Source organism: Eubalaena glacialis, chromosome 5 (genome assembly GCF_028564815.1).
Source record: "Eubalaena glacialis isolate mEubGla1 chromosome 5, mEubGla1.1.hap2.+ XY, whole genome shotgun sequence".
In the NCBI taxonomy this organism is placed as follows: Eukaryota; Metazoa; Chordata; class Mammalia; order Artiodactyla; family Balaenidae; genus Eubalaena; species Eubalaena glacialis.
Genome location: NC_083720.1, coordinates 101,359,548 through 101,378,381, shown reverse-complemented (window position 1 = coordinate 101,378,381; position 18,834 = coordinate 101,359,548). Strand labels below are relative to the sequence as shown.

The following is an 18,834-nucleotide window of genomic DNA, read 5'->3' as shown; positions in this document are numbered from 1 at the left end:
AGAGACATGAAAAGACCACAAAAAAAGCTTTATTTTCATTTTTGTTTGTCTTTTAAGATGAGAAAAACAAACAGGTTGATATGCTGAATAGATATAGTAAGTAATTAATAGTAATTAGTATAGTAAGTAATATATAGTAAGTAATCAGATAACTAATGGAGAAAAAAAGAGGAGGGAAAAGATAATCAGGGGGTGTAGTCTCTAAAGTTTGAAGTAAAGGAGAGACAGATATTAGAGGTAGATGGGTGATGGGAGGGGTTATACTTTGGCTTATAAAAAAGCTCTAAGTCCTGGGGATATAATGTGACTACAGTTAATAATACTATATGTATATTTGAAAGTTGCCAAGAGAGTAGATCTTGAAAGGTCTCATCAGAAGAAAAAACTTCTGTAACTATGTGTAGTGATGTTAACTAGACTTATTGTGGTGGTCATTTCACAGTATATACAAATATGGACTTATTATGTTGTATATCTGAAACTAATATAATCTTATATGTCAATTATATCTCAATTTTTTAAAAAAACTCTCTACTTAGAAAAATACAGACATTAAATAAATGCTTCTTGATAATGATGGTGATAGTCCCATAGTTTAATAAAAAATATTAAGAAATTTTCTTTTGATATTTTTAAATCATAGATCAAGGACCATTCCACTCTAACTTTTCACTTGCATGTGTATAAAAATATGCCACATATATCACAGAAGTAATGTCGTGTCATTTTTAAGAAAATTTTTATGGTGTCACATGAATTTATTTCCTGCAAAAACTCAGAAGTGTAGTACTCCAGGCTTAAGTCAGATGCATATGTGCTATGATCTAAAACAAAACTTGAAACAACCTGTGTTTTTTTATTTTGAATAAATGTAGCATAAACTGGTTAAATGAAATACAAAAGGGGATTTGATATTACAGCACATCATACGCTAAGCTTTAAAGTTCCCATAACCTTGAACTAGGAACAGAAGGAAGTAGGGGATAAGAAGTCAGCTATTTCTCTTCTTTTCACTTTCCTCCCTACCAGGAGTTCCCAGATACTGCTACGCTAGATTCAAATGAAGAAGCTAAAGTAATGTGATTTTATGTTACTTACTTCACAGTTCTCAAACACATTATTTCACTTAGGACTGAATCTTTCTAGACTGAGACAACAAACTAATTTGGGGGAAGTTACAATTTTAAACCTGTTCATATTAATCCTGACATCTTAAACAACTGCAACACATAGTTTGATGGCCTCAGCAAGGAGCACAGTGGGAAAACTTTAACTCAAAAATGTTTGGGAATACCTCCTTCCACCTCAGACTCCTCAGGTACCCATTAATACTCCAGCTGCTTCCAGAATATTAAAAGTCCCCTGGTCCCTTAAGTCTGCTTGAAGTCTCACTCCAATCAAAGGCCAATGCTTGAATGTGCGCAAGAGCCAATTAAGGAGGGCACATGGTAGAAAAAGTGCTAAATTAAAGTCCTGAGACCTAAATTCTGCCCTCCACAACCAGCACTAACAGTGTAACTTTGGTTCATCCCTTACTCTATTTTTTCATAGTTAAATAAGGGCACTGAAATTGGATAATTGCTACAATTACGGGAGATTTAATGGCGCAGCAGCATTTTAAAAGAAAGACTGTTAGTCCAGCAACACCAACTCCAGTTAATAGACTACTGGGGATCCTCTCTGAAGGAAGGTGAGAAGGTCTGTGCCTTAACTCAGATTCTTGTACACCACCCACCATGCCTATCCCTTTATTTAGTCCTCCAAAAAGCAACACTCAATAGAATTGACCTCAGAATACACATAATGGCCCACCATAACCTTTTAAAATACACGTAGCCTTTATTAAGAAAGACAGCCACTATTCTAAAGTGAGAACAAATTTGAACCGTAACTCTGTAAATAGGAGTTTCTCATGCTAGAAATTTATAGGACAACAAAATGGTTACATCCAACTTTGAACATGATGGATTCATATAGCACCTTGCAAACTCACTTCTAACATTCCTTACAGACAGGATACTATGGGCAAAATGCCATACACAAACACATGTTTGTTCAATCCATGTATCTGCAACATTTCTTAAATTCCCACTTCAGTGAGCTGAAAAACATAAACCTGTAACAGCTAGTTCACTGGGTTTTAAAAATATATAACTATCAATTTGCATCGAGATCCTTAGAATTGTAAAAATAATATTTTGCTAAAAGACGAAAAATTAACAAAGATTTAACAATCTGGTTAACTCTTCACTAGGATTTGAACTAGGCTAGTTGGTAAACAAACAAACAAAAACCTCTTTAGGTCTATATTACTGCAGTACAACACTAGCTAGCTATCTTACAAACTTCTGTCATTGATCACAAAAGAGACTACTAAAAGCCTAAGCACAGGGACTTCCCTGGTGGCACAGTGGTTAAGGATCCACCTGCCAATGCAGGGGACACGGGATCGAGCCCTGGTCCGGGAAGATCCCACATGCCATGGAGCAACTAAGCCCATGCGTCACAACTACTGGGCCTGTGCTCTAGAGCCTGCGAGCCACAACTACGGAGCCTGCAGGCCACAACTACTGAAGCCTGCATGCCTAGAGCTCACACTCCGCAACAAGAGAGGCCACCCAATGAGAAGCCCGTGCACCACAATGGAGAGTAGCCCATGCTCGCTGCAACCAAAGCCCGCGCACAGAAATGAAGACCCAACGCAGCCATAAATTAAATAATTAATTAATTTTTTTTAAAAAAAGCCTAAGCACAGCTAAGCACATACTCATCCTACTTCTGGAAAAATAACTCAAAACACACATCCTACTGATCATGACTCAGTGGCATCATTTTTTTTGTACACAAAGAATAGATAGGCCATTAACATTCAGTAGGAGAGACTCTGTTATGCAGGCCAGAGAATGAAGTGGATCATGACCAGTGATGCATAAGCCCACTCCCTAGAAAAATAGTCCTGACAACGTTCATTAAGTAAAATATTTTACTATATTATGTGTAAGTCATTTTAGTACTAATATCTTAATGATTCCAGAATGAATATTAAAATTTAGACTAACCACTGACCATCTCATTCAAAAGACAATACTTAAGTATGTAAAAAGCTCCAGCCAGCCTGAACAATGGCCCAGCCACAAAAAAATTAAGGAAAATAAGTAAATACAGCAATTAGGCAAGCGAAGGAGCGTGCTGGAAACCTCTCTTCCAGGAAACCAAAGAAGAAATAGAAGAATGTTGAGGGTGATAATGATTAGTTACTAAGAAAACTGCATAAAGACTTGGTTTGCTACCCTCTGATCTGTTACACTAAAGGCTTACAAATTTCCTAATCTAAAAAAAAAATTAAAAAAAATTCAATGTTTCTCTACCTAGAAAATGATCACCTCTGATATCACAGACTAGTCAGAGGGGTTTCCCAAAGTAATGATCATATGTTCCTTCACACAGAGCATTAAGGAGATGAGACCCCCTTCTTGCTAATCTCTCATTCTCTTAGATTCTGGCTGTCACATTAAACCTTGGTACTTATCAGCCACTCAAGAGAAAGCCATAGCCACTTGATCATTTCCAACATTATTACTTTCTTAAGATCAGCTACTCAGAGCACATGCTTTAGGTCTCTTCAGCTTGCTCTCTCTGTCCCACAGTAGTGGCTTTCTTAAAGATGCCATGGGTCAAGGGAACTCAGCCTGGAATATTTCTGAGAGTCATACCTAATAAAGAGAGCAATGTAGTACGCACAAAACAAAGATGTACTGTTCCTGTAATCGTAACAAAAATAAAACAGGCTAGAAATCCAAAAATAAATCTGGTTGTATTTTTTTCATCCATCTAGATAATACTGTACCTACATTATCATCAAATATATCTACTTATTTTAATTTCTATAAAGGGACACAACTTGATAAACAGGGCCAATCTGCTCCTAAATATCAACTGAACAGCAGGATATGTCAAATCTGGTTGCTATCCAATTGTTTTACAGTAAATTTTTACTGGCCTTCTGACTGCTGTTCAGTTCAAAAACTCAATCTCTTACAAATGTACTGAATATCTATCAAGAGTACAGCACTGCAAGAGATATAAGATGAACATAAGCCAAACCTTAAAGGAGCTTTTAATCTTGCAGCAGAGGAAACTTTTTATTAGACATTTTCTTGGAATAGAACAAAGCTGTGTAAAATAAGTGCAATATGAGCAAGAGTTGCTACACAGGGCATCAAAGGAAGGCATAATTACACTCATTTGGTTGCAAACAGGGTTTCATGGAAAAATAAAGATTGCAAATAACTAACTGTATTTTAAATGTATTCTGCAAGATCCAATTTCAACAGAATTGGGGAGGCAGGTGTCTGCATTCTAAGCAAATGTAACAACATAAGCTGAAAAACAGGAATGAGAAAGCATCAGAGAAGTGCAGAGGATATCAAGTACATATGCAATAGTGATATACACCTAGGGTTGGAGTGAGAGATTAAGGCTGGAGAGGGGCTTGGAGCCACATTACAGAGGACCTTGAATCCCAGAGTAATGAGTCTGCACTTCACTTGGTTAGGCAAATAAGAGGGTGACCTAATCAGAAGTCCACTTCAGAGAGAATAAATTTGAAGGAATACAAGTGTTGATTTGGTGAGTAAAGAGCATAAAATGGCAGGGATAGTCCACATAAGAACATACTTCTTTAAGAAGTATTAGGGACCCAAACTAGAGCTGACAGCACTGGAAACAAAAAGTAACGCTCCTCACACATATCATGGTTAAATTTTCTATCCGTAAACTCACTCAGGTAAAGTATAACCATACCCTCCTCATATATTCTTTACAAATAAAAACTTGAAAAACAAGAAAGTTTCTTTACTTCCAGATACCCTCTAAAATACATATATTATAAATGAATCACTTGGAGAACACAAATTACTAAAATGACAAAAGCAGCAACTAAGGTCGTACATCGTTTGAAATTAAATAGTACTCTGAAATGCCATACAATTTTATTTGAGCACCCATCCCCTACCTTAAGGCTACCACATAAGACAACTTCTTAGAAAAGACTTTTTTCCAATGATTAAGAAATAATTTTATACCATGGAATAAAAAATAAATTGCTACCCTATACTGAAGTTTGCCAAAAAACTCAAATGCACGGGCTTCCCTGGTGGCGCAGTGGTTGAGAATCTGCCTGCCAATGCAGGGGACACGGGTTCGAGCCCTGGTCTGGGAAGATCCCACATGCCGCGGAGCAACTGGGCCCGTGAGCCACAACTACTGAGCCCACGCACCCTCAACTACTGAAGCCCGCACACCTAGAGCTCGGCAACAAGAGAAGCCAGAAGCCACCACAATGAGAAGCCTGTGCACCACAACGAAGAGTAGCCCCCGCTCGCCGCAACTAGAGAAAGCCCACGCACAGCAACGAAGACCCAATGCAGCCAAAAAACATTAAAAAATAATTTAAAAAAATTTTTTAATTAAAAAATAAAGTAAATGCAAAAAAGTTAAAAAAAAAAGTCACAATGTGAGTTAGTGGCATTAACTGGGATTAGCAGCTGGCCCGACTCCAAGTTTTGCCTTTTTTTTTTTCTAATAGTTGCCTCCAAGAAGGCATCATTTCAAATTTTAATATAATGTTAAAATAGGAAAACTAGTAGCGACAACTGTTTCACATTTTAAAATAATATCCATTGCAAAGTGCCTCTCCAAAGGTTACGTCCCAAACTATGCCCTTAATGTTACTGGAATTCTAAGACAAACCCAAAATTCCAAAAACAAAGTCCCTCTGTGGAAAGGCCCGACAACCACTTTCCTACAGAGAGTTTTGAAACTTAGCAGAAATGTGCTGACTGATCTCATTTGTAAAGATGATACACACAGACAGAGAATCTCCAAATTAACTAAGTGCCCAACTATTTAAAACGGCTCAGTCATTAACCACTCAATGTCCCAACTGAGTCCCCTAAAAATAGTGGCTTGTGGGTACATAAATGGTTCACCAGATGGATGCAGGATAAAAAATCAGGGAATGAGCAGTCTCAAGCCTTTGCTGATGAAACCTTATGCAGCACTGAAATTGCCATTCAGACTCTTAATGTCAGAATTCCAGATCAAGGTTTTAATCATTTTGATAGCTACCAAACGTGTTCTAATAAATGTGTATGTTCTACTTTAAGCTTTGACCAAAAAAAAAAAAAAAAAACGGAGAGAAGGGGTGAAAGAGAACCCCAGATAATACACAAGATTAGTAAAGAACACTAGAGAAGATCAGGAATCAATGTAAGCACAGACATCAATTCTACCTTCTAGTATGTTCCTTAGTACTAACAACATCAATTTTCTATTTATCCCTCCTGCAGACTCCATAATGGAAAGATACTAACAAGTATTAATTTATTTCCATTATTTTTAAAATAACCAAAGACAACCTTTCCAATTTGCTCAGCCCTAAGCACACAAAGTTGACTACAGCTAAAAGCAAAGAAATTTGACATACCAGTGCAATTTAGCCCCTTTATTGGAGATAAATGTATAGTTTCCACTACATACTTTTGAAGTGTTGAAAATTGGGAATTGTTTTAGTGTCAGTATCTTGTCCTTGAATAAAACTGCCACCTCTAGAGAAAACATATCAGCAGACAATCAAATTTACATCTTAGCCGCTATCCCTACAATGATAACATAAACAACCCAAAAGAGAAGCATCTGTTAATAAGATTCTATGTAATATCCTTTGCTGCGAATTACTTAAATACTATTGTGAAAGCATATGCTGCTATCAAGGTTAAAATTCTATACAGCTGATTGTAACATAAAAATTATATGTGACTAAATGCCATATAATAATTATCTAATTAAAATGATTCAGATTTTTTACAAACATAAACGTGAAACTTAATTCAGGATAAATGTAATACCTAATCTAAAAGCAAGTTACTACAATGCCAGAATCAGATTTCACTGAAAGCTTGTAACTAAATCTGAACCTAAAACTAAGCCATATTGATTGAGAGATTGGGCATGCACTGTTAGGTACTGTTACAAATTATCTTGTCAATATCACACATTACCTATTGATCTTCATAATAGGTATTAACTACAGGTTACAGAAGAGGAAACAATGTTTCCTGATAGTTTAATTCAACAACAACAAAAAATTCCTGGACAGGAAGTAAGGATACAGAGATAAATAAATAAGACCCTGTCCTCAAAAAGCTCCCCATCCAAAAAAGGCTGTCAAAATCAACTGTAGAATATAAAACAATTTCACAATTGCATGTAAAAATACTTTCCTTCTTTTAACTCAGCCACCTTTGCTAAATAAAGAAAAATATAATGTCAATAGAGAAAGATGACTTAAGGGGGCATCCACATTATTCTTTCTTTGCTGTTTCAAGAAAGCTAATTTAAACAACACTTTGCCTTAAACAAACTTTGTCTTGAAACTTTGTCTTCACCAAAGTAGAAAATTCAGGGTCCCCAGACGTAAGTGGAAGACCTTTGAGGGGACAAGAACTAAAGAGCCCTCCACTGGTACTTCTTAATGTGCAAATTAGGTCTTAAATTCTATTAAAGAATTCTGGTTTAAAAAAAAAAAAGTCAAAAATCATTTCCTTTGAAAAGTATTTGAATGTCCATGATACAGTGAGGCAATTTTTATGACACAAAAAGCAATTAATACAGAGTCCTTTCAGCCTCAAGAATTTTACTATCTGCTAGGGGCCTTGAGACAGGAACAATAATTAACCTCCCTAGTGTTTCCAAGTGCTTACATAATTGTATCTCAAGACAAAAGATTAAATGTGATAAGGGGAAAAAAATCAAACAGCTACAAATGTCCACAGGAAGAAGGGAGTGATCATAGCCAGCAGTTAGGAAGCTAGGATTAGACAGCCACAAGCAGAGTGAAAGGCAAACAGAAGATTCAATCACAGAGCAAGGAGAGGCGCACACTGTGGCTGGAGCAAAAAGCATTACTAGGAAATAACCACAGCTAAGATTCAGAAGGTAGGTGAATGACTGAGCATGGACAATCATGAATGCCTGGCCAAAAAAATGTGACCAAGTAAGATGACTTCTCAGCAACACAACTGTTCCCTCCCTCCCCTTCACTCCTGAGTTTCAAGGCATCGGATTCTCCTGGTATTCCTTTGCCTCTCTGGCAGCTCCTTTTTAGTCTTTTCAGTCTTTGCCTACTCTAAATCACCGGTTCTCAAGGCACTGTTCCTGGAGCAGCAGTATCTGCATTGATGAGCAAGTTGATAGAAATGCAAATTAAGGGCTCCGCCCAGACATACAAAATCAAACTTTGGAGGTCAGGCTCTGCAATCTGTGTTTTGCCAAGCCCTCCAAATAAATGATTCTGGTAAACTCTAATGTCTGAGACCAATGTTCCACAGGTGTCCTTCATGAGAGCCTTCCCCTTCTCATTCTACACCCTCTGCCTACACCAATCCTCTCCCGGGCTTAAAATAACAGCCAAATGCTCACCAATCAGAAGTACGTGTCTCTAAGTCCAAACACCTTTGCTGAGTACTGGACAATATATTCAACTTCTCACTTGACATGTATTTCCCCTCTCAGATATCTCAACTAAACATGTCTGGAATTACTGGATATCCTCCCAAACCCCCCCACCCCCAAACCTGTTCCTTCTCTACTCTTCGCCATCTCGATAAATAGCACCTCCTTCATCCAAGAAGTACATAAACAAGTCATTCTTCACACTTCCTACAACACCCACCTCCATCCAATCCACAACCAGGTCTTCCCATTCAAGCATTAGTAACATTAGGCTCCACCCCCACTGCCATCATCTTAACTAATCATCTAATTTGTATACCTCTTAAACAGTCTCTATAGAGCAAACACCATGATCTTACGAAAATACAAATCAGAGCGTGTCACAGCCCTAATTTAAATCCTTCAGTAGCTTCCCATTGCATTTTCAGACAAAATCTAAAATCCCCAACATGGCATACAAAGACCTGGATCCTGGTCCTCTCCAAAACCACCTTGGGTCCTTCTTCCATGTGATTCATTCATGATAGTCCATAGCTCTGGACATATTTCAGTTCCTGAAACTCTTCCCCACATAGGAGTTTCTCTCTTCATGACATACTCCATACCACGCCACCTTCATACCTCTGCCTTTACTTAACTCTCCTCATACTTCAGATTTCTGCTAAAATGTCAAAAAAAAAAAAAGCCTTCCTTCATCCTCCAATACAAATAGAATCAGTTATTCTCTCATAAAACCCTATGCTTTCTTCTCACGACAATTATCAAAATTGTTAACTACATTAACCTGATTAATTCTGTTTAACATTTACCTTCTCCACTAGACTGTAAGTTCCATAATGCCAGAGAAATACCTGTTTTGTTCTCTGCTGTATAAATAGCACCTAGTACAGAGCCTGGCATTTAAAAAAAGGCATTTAATAAATAGTCAGGGAATAATAACAGTTGTTGATATCTTTACTAAATCCTCCCCTCTGCTTTGTTATCTCTCAAGAACTTTTACTTACATGTTACTGGGTAGCCACAGATAATTCCTGCAAATGAGATACCATGCTTAAAGATTCTTATTGATTTATCTATCCTGCAAGATCAGATGTACCTTACTACCTTCCTGTAAAATTAACAATAAGAATTGACACCTAGCCTAAATTCACCCTACTCTAAGCAGTTAACTCTGAGAGCTACTGAGCTACTTTTACAGAACTCTGTAGTAAATTCCTCGCCTCCAATTACTGACAGTGCCAACAACCCCCATGCCCATGTCAGAAAGTCCTATGCATCCAATCATATTCAAAATACCACTCCTATCCAGTCCCATAACCTCATGATTAGACTACGTCAACAAATTTTGGATGGTGTCCTGCTCTCCACGCTCCCCATAAGTCTACTTTTTACCAAAGACACTTAGGGGAAAAAGTCTCCTACTTGACAACCCACTCTTCCCATTATCAATCAATATTAAATTCTTCTGACTAGCACTGAAGGTCTACAGAGGCATATGATCCAAAAGCAGTCCTACGTTTTAGTAAAAACTTGGACGGTTACATTGAATTATATGTGCTTGACAATTTGACACTGTTTCAAGCTAAAATTCTTATATATAGCTCTACCTCATTTCTACAGCCCGAAGTTGAAATTCCACTCCTGAAACTAAATTGTTTTCGAGGAAAACCATAAAAATGGCCCACTGTGATATTAGTCCTCTCAACTTTGAGCAAGAACTAAAAAGGTGCAAGTTCTTAACTAGAAAGAGATTATGATACAAAGTGTATAATATTTCAGAAAGGAAACTACACCAATAGTTTAGTTATAACATACAACATAAGTATACCCCTGAGAATGTGGGGTTTTTAAATATATATAATATATAAAACATGTATGTGCATGTAAATATATACATACATACACATACCTATACATACATACATATAGTTGATCCCCATTATTTGGAGAGTTCATATTTGTAAACTTGCTTACTTGCTAAAATTTATTTGTATCCCCGAAATCAATAAAATATCCCAAAATCAATACAATGGCACTTTCATAGGTATTTGCAGACATGAGCATAGTGGTGAAAATTTTGAGTAAGCCAGCTGGAATCAACGAGGTATTGCTCTGCCTTGTTTCAGCTCTCACTGCTATAACCAAGGGCCCTTTTCAAGGTCTATGTAGTGTCATGTTTTTCTCATTTTTGTGTTTTTTATTGGTGAGTTTGTTGTTTAAAAGAGCCCCCAAGCGTAGTGCCAAAGTGTTGTCCATCTAGCGTTTCTTAGTGCAAGAAGGCTATGATGTCCCTTACAGAGAAAAATCTGTGTATTCACTAAGCTTCATATAGGCATGAGTTACAGTACTGTTGACCATTAGTTCAATGTTAACGAGTCAACAATATATATTAAACAAGGTGTCTTTAAACAGAAACACACATAAAACAAGGTTATATAGTGACTGGTTGACAAAAATGCTGTAAACACAGGCTTGCGGTTCCCTGACACTATTTCCCCTAGGAACAATGATTCAGTATTTGCTAAATCACTGGTCACAGCGACTTTATAGAACGTGACTACTGTGAATAATGAGAATCAAGTATGTATTTGAAGAGGGGGGCGGCAGCACTCACACCAGGTTTAGTGAAGACTCAAAGACACCGCAGAGGTCATTCTGAGCAAGCTGCCTATATTTGCAGTAGCATGGCAAAAACACCTCAGGACACAGCATCTACAGGGTCTTGCCTCTATTTAAACAACACTGACACAAAGCAAAAATGTAAAATCTACTAAGTTTGTTTTTTGATCTGTCTTTGCTTCTACCCTTTTCCCACTCAATGGTACACCTCTCCCCAATTCAGGTACTCTAAACTCTACAGTCACGCCTTTTCACAAGCACTTGCCCTAATCTTACAATTGGGCAAATGTATCTGTAAATTATTGAATGATCATTCTTGAATGTAAACCACGTTTGTGCTTAAACATCTTATCTAAATTGTAACATTACTTATTTGGAAAGGAGAGATGATATTAAGCATATGAAATAACAACATGTTGTCAGGATCAAAAAGTAAACCGAATATAGATAATTTCCGTGGTGCACGTGCTGAAAATAGAAGAAATACACAAGGAACAAAGCCTAGGCCTCAGCCTTCCCTCTGGGGAAGGCCAAAAGCCTAGTTCCAGGAGCTGGGGTGTTGGGTTGGGGAAGTGCCATCTTCCAAAAGAGTTTGTTCAACGCTTGCTTCCTCCTAGCACTTGATTACGGATTTTTCCAAGAGAAATGACAAATTCATGGCAAAAGTAAGTGGAACACTCTAACAGTGACATTAGTGACTGAAACATTTTTTTAAATTTTGTGTGTGTGTCTGCTTGACACAATCAAAAGCCCCAATCCTGCTCGGTCTGACCCTCTAATGAGTCACTGGTCCCCTTTTGAAATTCATTTGTATTTGCCTTTTCCAAAATTACTTCTTTTTTATTGAAAATGGTTTGCTCAGGGTAATGACAGGACATGCGTGGAGCAGCGGTAGAAGCTACCAAAGTCTAACTTGATGAAATGTCAATGATTTCTTATTAAGTAAAAGACCCATCTGGGATTTAGTGAAATGAAGTGAGTAATATTATTCAAGCCACCCTTTAGGTACTACAACAATTCAAAAACAGAAGTACAGCATGTGAGTTAACAGCCATGTCTTCTTAAAACCTATAGCTTAATCTACAACTCAAACACTTGAAGTTAACGTATAATAAAGAACCAGGAACTTTTACAGCATGGTAAATCTGTCTATCAACACCAATTACCATACATTCATTATTTGACAAGCTAAAGATCCTCCTCCCACCTAAGGTTCAGCTACACTCATTATTAGGGGCAATGGCTTGCAAAACAATGACATCCATCCTGAATAATTCAAGATCTCTTTCTCTTTAGAATATTTTATAGACAAAAATCTTCAGGTTTTTCTTTTGTACTAATTTGCTATTGTTTATGGCATTTCAAAAAACACAAGTGGAATCTCAGTCTACTTGTCTCCAAACCACATCAACAACTGACCCTCAGAGAACTAAAACTACTGTCTTTGGTTTCTTCTCTCTTAATCTTGAAACTTAAAAGGGCAAATTATCCACAAATAATTTCTTGAGAAATTTTAAAGTATTTTTGTAATATTCTGCAGTTAAAAACTCAAGTCAGTGAAGCATGCAATAAAACAAGAGTATTTCTTACAAGCCAATTATACAAGAAATACAAAACTAAAAGTATAGGATCTTTTTTTTTTTTAATGGAGCAAACTTTTTTGTAAGCAGACTCTCAACTGTTAACATAGTCTGATAAAGATAATGAAGAATCGAACACAAAACTGCTCAAGTGAAAGTTAACCTGCTTTCATCTCGTCTTTTAAAGTCTTATCAAAGAAGACATACCGAAAGGGTATGACTAGCACCCTGCCTGATGGAGAAGATTCTAAAAAACAAAGATAAGTGGACTTCAAGTTTACCTGCTCCCCCAAAGCAACCTACTAACTGAATTTGGGGCAAAGTATCACCTCCATCACGCGCACGCACAGAAATAAATTGTTTTTCAATGATGACTGAGCAGGAGCAAACCCAGGCTGAACACCCGGGGCTGCAGAGTCCTGTGCCCTGCGTCGCGAGTGGTGAGGCCAACGCTTGACACCCCCCTGAGCCACAGCGGGGACAGAAAAGCCCCATTCCTGCTCGGTCTGACCCTCTAATGAGTCACTGTCCAATCATGACACCGCAGCACTCGCTAAGACGTTTCCTATTTATTTCTTTGCGTCAAGAAGGACTGAAAATGACAAACTCGTACTGAAATAACTGTGCACGGGTCAGAGCTGCCGGCGGCGAGAAAAGCCGACTTAAGAGCGAGAGCCCGAGCTACTCTAAGAGCCCCCGCTGGCCCGGCAGAGGAGGCAGAAGGGGTTAGAGTGAGCCGGGAGCGCGAAGAGACAAGCGGGCGAGGACCTGGAGAAGCTACCGCCACACCCCAGCCCTCCCTCACCTGCCGGCCCAAGCCTCCCCAGGCGCCCGTACCTTCGGCCAGTGACTCCTCCAGGGTGACCTGGTAGCGGCCAACCGCGAACACCCGGACCCCCACGGACGAGCTACCAGAGCCGGCCCCGGCCCCGCCGGCCCCGCCACCCGCCGCTCCACCGCCGCCGCCGCCGCCCTCCGACTTGGGCATTCGAGAGAACTTCTTCATGGTCCCGCCGGCGCGCTGGAGGGCGCGGGGCGCGCGCAAGGGGGAGCGAGAGGGTGAGTGCCCGGTCCGGCACGCGGCCGGGCGTCCGCGAGGGGTCGCCGCCCCTCGCTCGTCCGAGCGTCCGAGCGCGCTACGGCCCGCCGAGCCTCACATTCCGCGCGCGCCGAGCGCACTGCCCCGACCCCGCCGCCCGCTCCGCGGCTCCGCTGCAGCTGCCGGGCTCCCGCAGAGGGCGGCGAGGAGGGCGGGGACAGGGCGGGGCGCGAGGGGGCGGGCCCGAGTGCGAGGGCGACGCGGCCGCCTTCGCCAGTGCCCCGGGAGCCCTCGCCGCCGCACCAGGCGCCCGGACCGCGAGTCCCGGAGGAGGGCGCAATGGAGGGAGATGGCGAAGGGGGCGGGGCGGCCGGCCCCTCCGCGGAGTGGGCTGGTCCGCTCAGGCCGCACACCCTCTGGACAGCATCCCGAGGCACCGCTGCCGCCCCAGCCGAACCCGCGCCGCCCGCCACTCGAGGCCGTTGGCGGCGCGGCGCCCCTGCCGACCGCTCACTGAGGCCAGGCGCCCCGCGCAGGCGCGTGGCCTGCGCCGCCGGAAGTGACGGTTCCGGCTCTTGTCACGTGGAGGGGGAATGGGGGAGGCGATGGGGGGGGTTGGGGACGAGAGCGAGGTCCGAAATCCCGGGTCTGGGGTCCTGGCCGGGAGGGTTCAGGCCTGGCTCCTGGGGTCCTGGCTTCGAGCAGGGAGGTGGCCCGGGGACCGGTTTTCGCGCTGGCTGTGCGCGGTGTCTGTCATCTCGGCCAGGAGTTGGTATGTCACTCTGGGGGCTTAAAAATGCCAACAACTTTACGCCCGCTAACGGACTTCTCGCAGCATTTCTAAGCTGGTTTTCCAGAGCTTCTCCCCTGAGAATCTTCTTCCGCCCGCCCACCCCCGAGCGTGGGAGGTGGGAGCAGCGCGGAACTGGAGCGGATTCCAGGAACCCAACTTCTAAAGCCGTGGTGTTGCACTCTAACAGACGCTTGTGCTAGGGAGCGTTTTGCGGTTTATAAATGATTTAGGAGTGCTTTCAGAATCTCGTGTGTGCTGTGCAATAGCCCTGTGAAGTATTCAGAGCAGGTATTAAGTCCGTTTAGAGACTTTTCATCACCTTTGGCCAAGAGAGCTTAACGGACTCGCCCAAGGTCACATGGCTGGCTTGTGATAGAACTGTGACTACAAGGGCCATCCTTTGATACTTAGTTTCATACTTTGGGCCATCCGGAAAAAGTAGGTTAGGGTCAGATGGTTGAAAAACGGCAGATTTAGGACTGTTTGGAAGCACAACCAGCCATCGGTTCCCCCTTCCTCCTTTAACAAAGAGATTTGCCCATTTTAAAAAAAAAAGAGCCGTTTGCATCCATTTCATAAACTGCAGGAATCTCAACGCCTGCGGGGTGAGGCAGACAAAGTGAACGTGGTGTTAAGACGTTCGGGGTGGTAGGGAATGGGAAATCATTGAGAGTGTGTAAAGAAAGTAGCCGATTCTCAAATCCAGCCTGCTTCCCCCCCCCCCCCCGTATGAATACAGGCCCACTGTGGCCAAAGGTTCCATTTCTTAAGAGAAGCCAAAAATCTGGATTTTTTTCTAATATGGCACTTTCCAAATTTTCTAAATGTAGGCCAAATAAATTGTGCCTGCGGGACTCCAGTCTGAACCTTCTATGAAAGTAGATGATGTGGTTCTATCCCCACCCCTGTTTCTTTAGCCAGCTTTTTAATGAGATACGGGCAGAAACGTTAGAAGATGTGCTTAGGCAAAAGACTTTGGGCTTAAAATCTTCCATTTTTTTCTTCCCCTCTGCTATTTCAAGAGAAGCTATTTCTGACAACATTAAAACAGTGCTCTGGATTTGGGCATCTTTGCTGCATAACCCGCTAAGCTAAAATTCTTCGTCCAGAGACCTGACCTTTAAAAGTCCAGCTCAATGGAAGTCAGATATGTCAGATCATTGATGTGGTGTGACAATTGGGGATTTCCATTCAGAAATAAGCGGACCATTCTCCTTACTGTGGGGATTCACTGTGGAGTCTCATTCCTACAATATTTGAATTATATTTTTTCAAGCCAAATAACTGAGAAATTTAGTCATTTCATACAATCTAAACTGCAATCAGCCTAATATACAAAGTTGAAGCCTAATACATATTCATCTGATGACAACACAAGAGTAAATGAAGTCTCCTGTGATCAGTTTGGGAGCCAATTTACCACAATTGCTGTGGTTTAAAAAAAAACAAAAAAAAAAAAACTTTTGTGTACCCAAATAACCTGACTTCTGATATGGAAGTTGATAATTAATTTAAAGCATAGATCCTCTCTCAAAAATTAGGGGTAACACTAAGCAATGTGTTCTTTAATTTTTCATCAAGCACATAATAAAAATTTGAATATTGTTTGATCTTCTCAGAATGTTAACTCCACAATATTCTATGACAAACATGTTACTAATAAGAATGCAAAAACATTGTATTACTAATAAGAAGAATGCCAAACATTTACAAACACTATCAAAAGATGTTGATATTAACTGTCAGATTGTATCCTCCTAGCAACTTTGTGAGTCAAAATTAAGTGTCCATAAACCGATTTGTAGGCAGAAAATGAGATACTAATCAGTGGAAAAACTATATTGAGAATTCTAGTCTTTTAGTTTTGCATTCATTTCACTTTGGTTTCCTGTTGGAAAATAAAATAGAAGAAAAAGTATGGATAATGTACATTCTGATCATCTTAAACACTGTCATTGAGGTGACTTACAGTAAGAACACAGATATAGAATAATAGATATAAAAAGTTAAAATTACATTTCAGGGTTTTTTTTCAATATAAACGTCAATCTTTCTAATGTTTACAGCTGTACTGTGATTAAAATAGTTGGAAACTAGCCACATAATAAAGACTTTTATTTAAAGCAGATTGTTTCAGTTTACAAGGTTTCATGTTACAATATACTGATAAAGTCAGCAGATCATTGTAGCCAACTAAATGATTCAGAGATCCTCAAACAGGAAGGAATTTGACAATGGTGAGGAGGAGGGAGGATTATTGTTATATTTTTGTCTTCTACTGCAAAGCTATAAACCTTCTTGTTACTTTGACCCTCATCTATTTTGCACTAAGGTGGCTCTCAAAGACATATGTGAAGTAAGAATGACTGACATGGATCAAAGTATGCTTATCCCAAAAGGCTTATTCCAGTGCCATAATTACCTTTATAAATCATCTCTTCCAATGCCTGATTGATCACTTTTCCTCAGGAGTCAATGTTTTCCTTTGATGATGTGTCTTCAATCATTATTAGCCTCATTATGTTTTACTAGGAGGAAAAATTATCCTCCCTGCCTAACAGAATTACATTATACCTAGTTAAATGCCCATATCTTTGCTTTCCAAAAAAGTAAAAGTCCTGAAGTCCATTAAAAGAATATATATATATATCCATTTAAAAAGTGTTTTTTTAAAATATCACTGATATTTAAATCCTCTGTTAAAACTACTCAACATCATTACTATGCCTGTAAAAAATGTATATACATCAAAGAAAAATCAATCTGATAGTATAGTTTAAAATACCAAGATGCTCAAAAATACTCTTAATAAGAGAAATGACTCATTTGACATAAAATACTTTTCTGTGATGATAGAATTTTTCCTGTAACTTGACCATGCTTTTAAAAAAGACTGCAAGAATGGCCATCATTAAAAAATCTACAAACAATAAATGCTGGAGAGGGTGTGGAGAAAAGGGAACCCTCTTGCACTGTTGGTGGGAATGTAAATTAATACAATCACTATGGAGAACAGTATGGAGGTTCCTTAAAAATCTAAAGATAGAACTACCATATGACCCAGCAATCCCACTACTGGGCATATACCCTGAGAAAACCATAATTCAAAATAGTCATGTACCACAATGTTCATTGCAGCACATTTACAATAGCCAGGACATCGAAGCAACCTAAGTGTCCATCAACAGATGAATGGCGAAAGAAGACGTGGCCCATATATACAATGGAATATTACTCAGCCATAAAAAGAAACAAAATTGAGTTATTTGTAGTGAGGTGGATGGACCTAGAGACTGTCATACAGAGTGAAGTAAGTCAGAAAGAGTAAAACAAATACCGTATGCTAACACATATATATGGAATCTTAAAAAAAAAAAAAAATGTTCTGATGAACCTAGGGGCAGGGCAGGAATAAAGACGCAGACGTAGAAAATGGACTTGAGGACACAGGGAGGGGTAAGGGTAAGCTGGGACAAAGTGAGAGGGTAGCACTGACACACATACACTACCAAATGTAGAATAGATAGCTAGTGGGAAGCAGCTGCATCGCACAGGGAGATCAGCTCGGTGCTTTGTGACCACCTAGAGGGGTGGGATAGGGAGGGTGGGAGGGAGATGCAAGAGGGAAGGGATATGGGGATATATGTATATGTAGAGCTGATTCACTTTGTTATGCAACAGAAACTAACACAACAGTGTAAAGCAATTACACTCCAATAAAGATGTTAGAAAGAAAAAAAAAAGAGAAGCATAGAGAAATAAAGGATCCTGCCCAAGATCAATCAGATAATAAAGATCAAAACCATGATTAGATCTTTTTTTGCCTCCACATTCTTAACCCATGCTCTATATTGCTATGTTATAATAAACAATGTTTAACTAGTAAACTACTTTTGATATAAAAAAAAATTTAAAAGACTGCAAGAGGTAGGCAACTTCACCACCAAGAGAGGTACTTTGATCCCTGACCCTGCTGAATTGGTGGCGGGGGGAGAGTCCACCAGGTATACAGCACCTTAGCCTCACACCTCATGACAGGAATATCTTCCTGCCTCAAGAAGCATTTGTCCTAGAAGGGGATTACAGTCACATCCCTGGATATGTTCCTGCCCTCCCTCTTCTTGTTAGCCTTTGCATCTCCCTGCTATGGCCGAGCTACTCCCTGCTCCCAGTTACATTCATATAAAACTTAGCAGAGCGTAAAATAAGAACTAATTCTTATTGAGCACTTGCAATGTACCAGCGCTCTTCAAAAATAGCAATGTACCAGTGCTATTAACTCAGTAAAT

The 18,834-nt window shown here is 40.0% G+C and overlaps 1 protein-coding gene across 2 annotated transcripts in view; it reads right to left on the bottom strand.

The window, feature by feature from the left end:
- Window positions 1-13,866, bottom strand: part of BMP2K (BMP2 inducible kinase) — a 120,343-nt gene extending 106,477 nt beyond the window's left edge. For both annotated transcript variants that reach the window (XM_061192404.1, XM_061192405.1), the window contains exon 1: window positions 13,551-13,866. In XM_061192404.1, the coding sequence (XP_061048387.1) occupies window positions 13,551-13,719 (169 nt within the window). In that variant the 5' untranslated portion in view covers window positions 13,720-13,866. The remainder of the gene's footprint in view (window positions 1-13,550) is intronic.
- Between the last annotated feature and the right edge of the window lie 4,968 nt (window positions 13,867-18,834).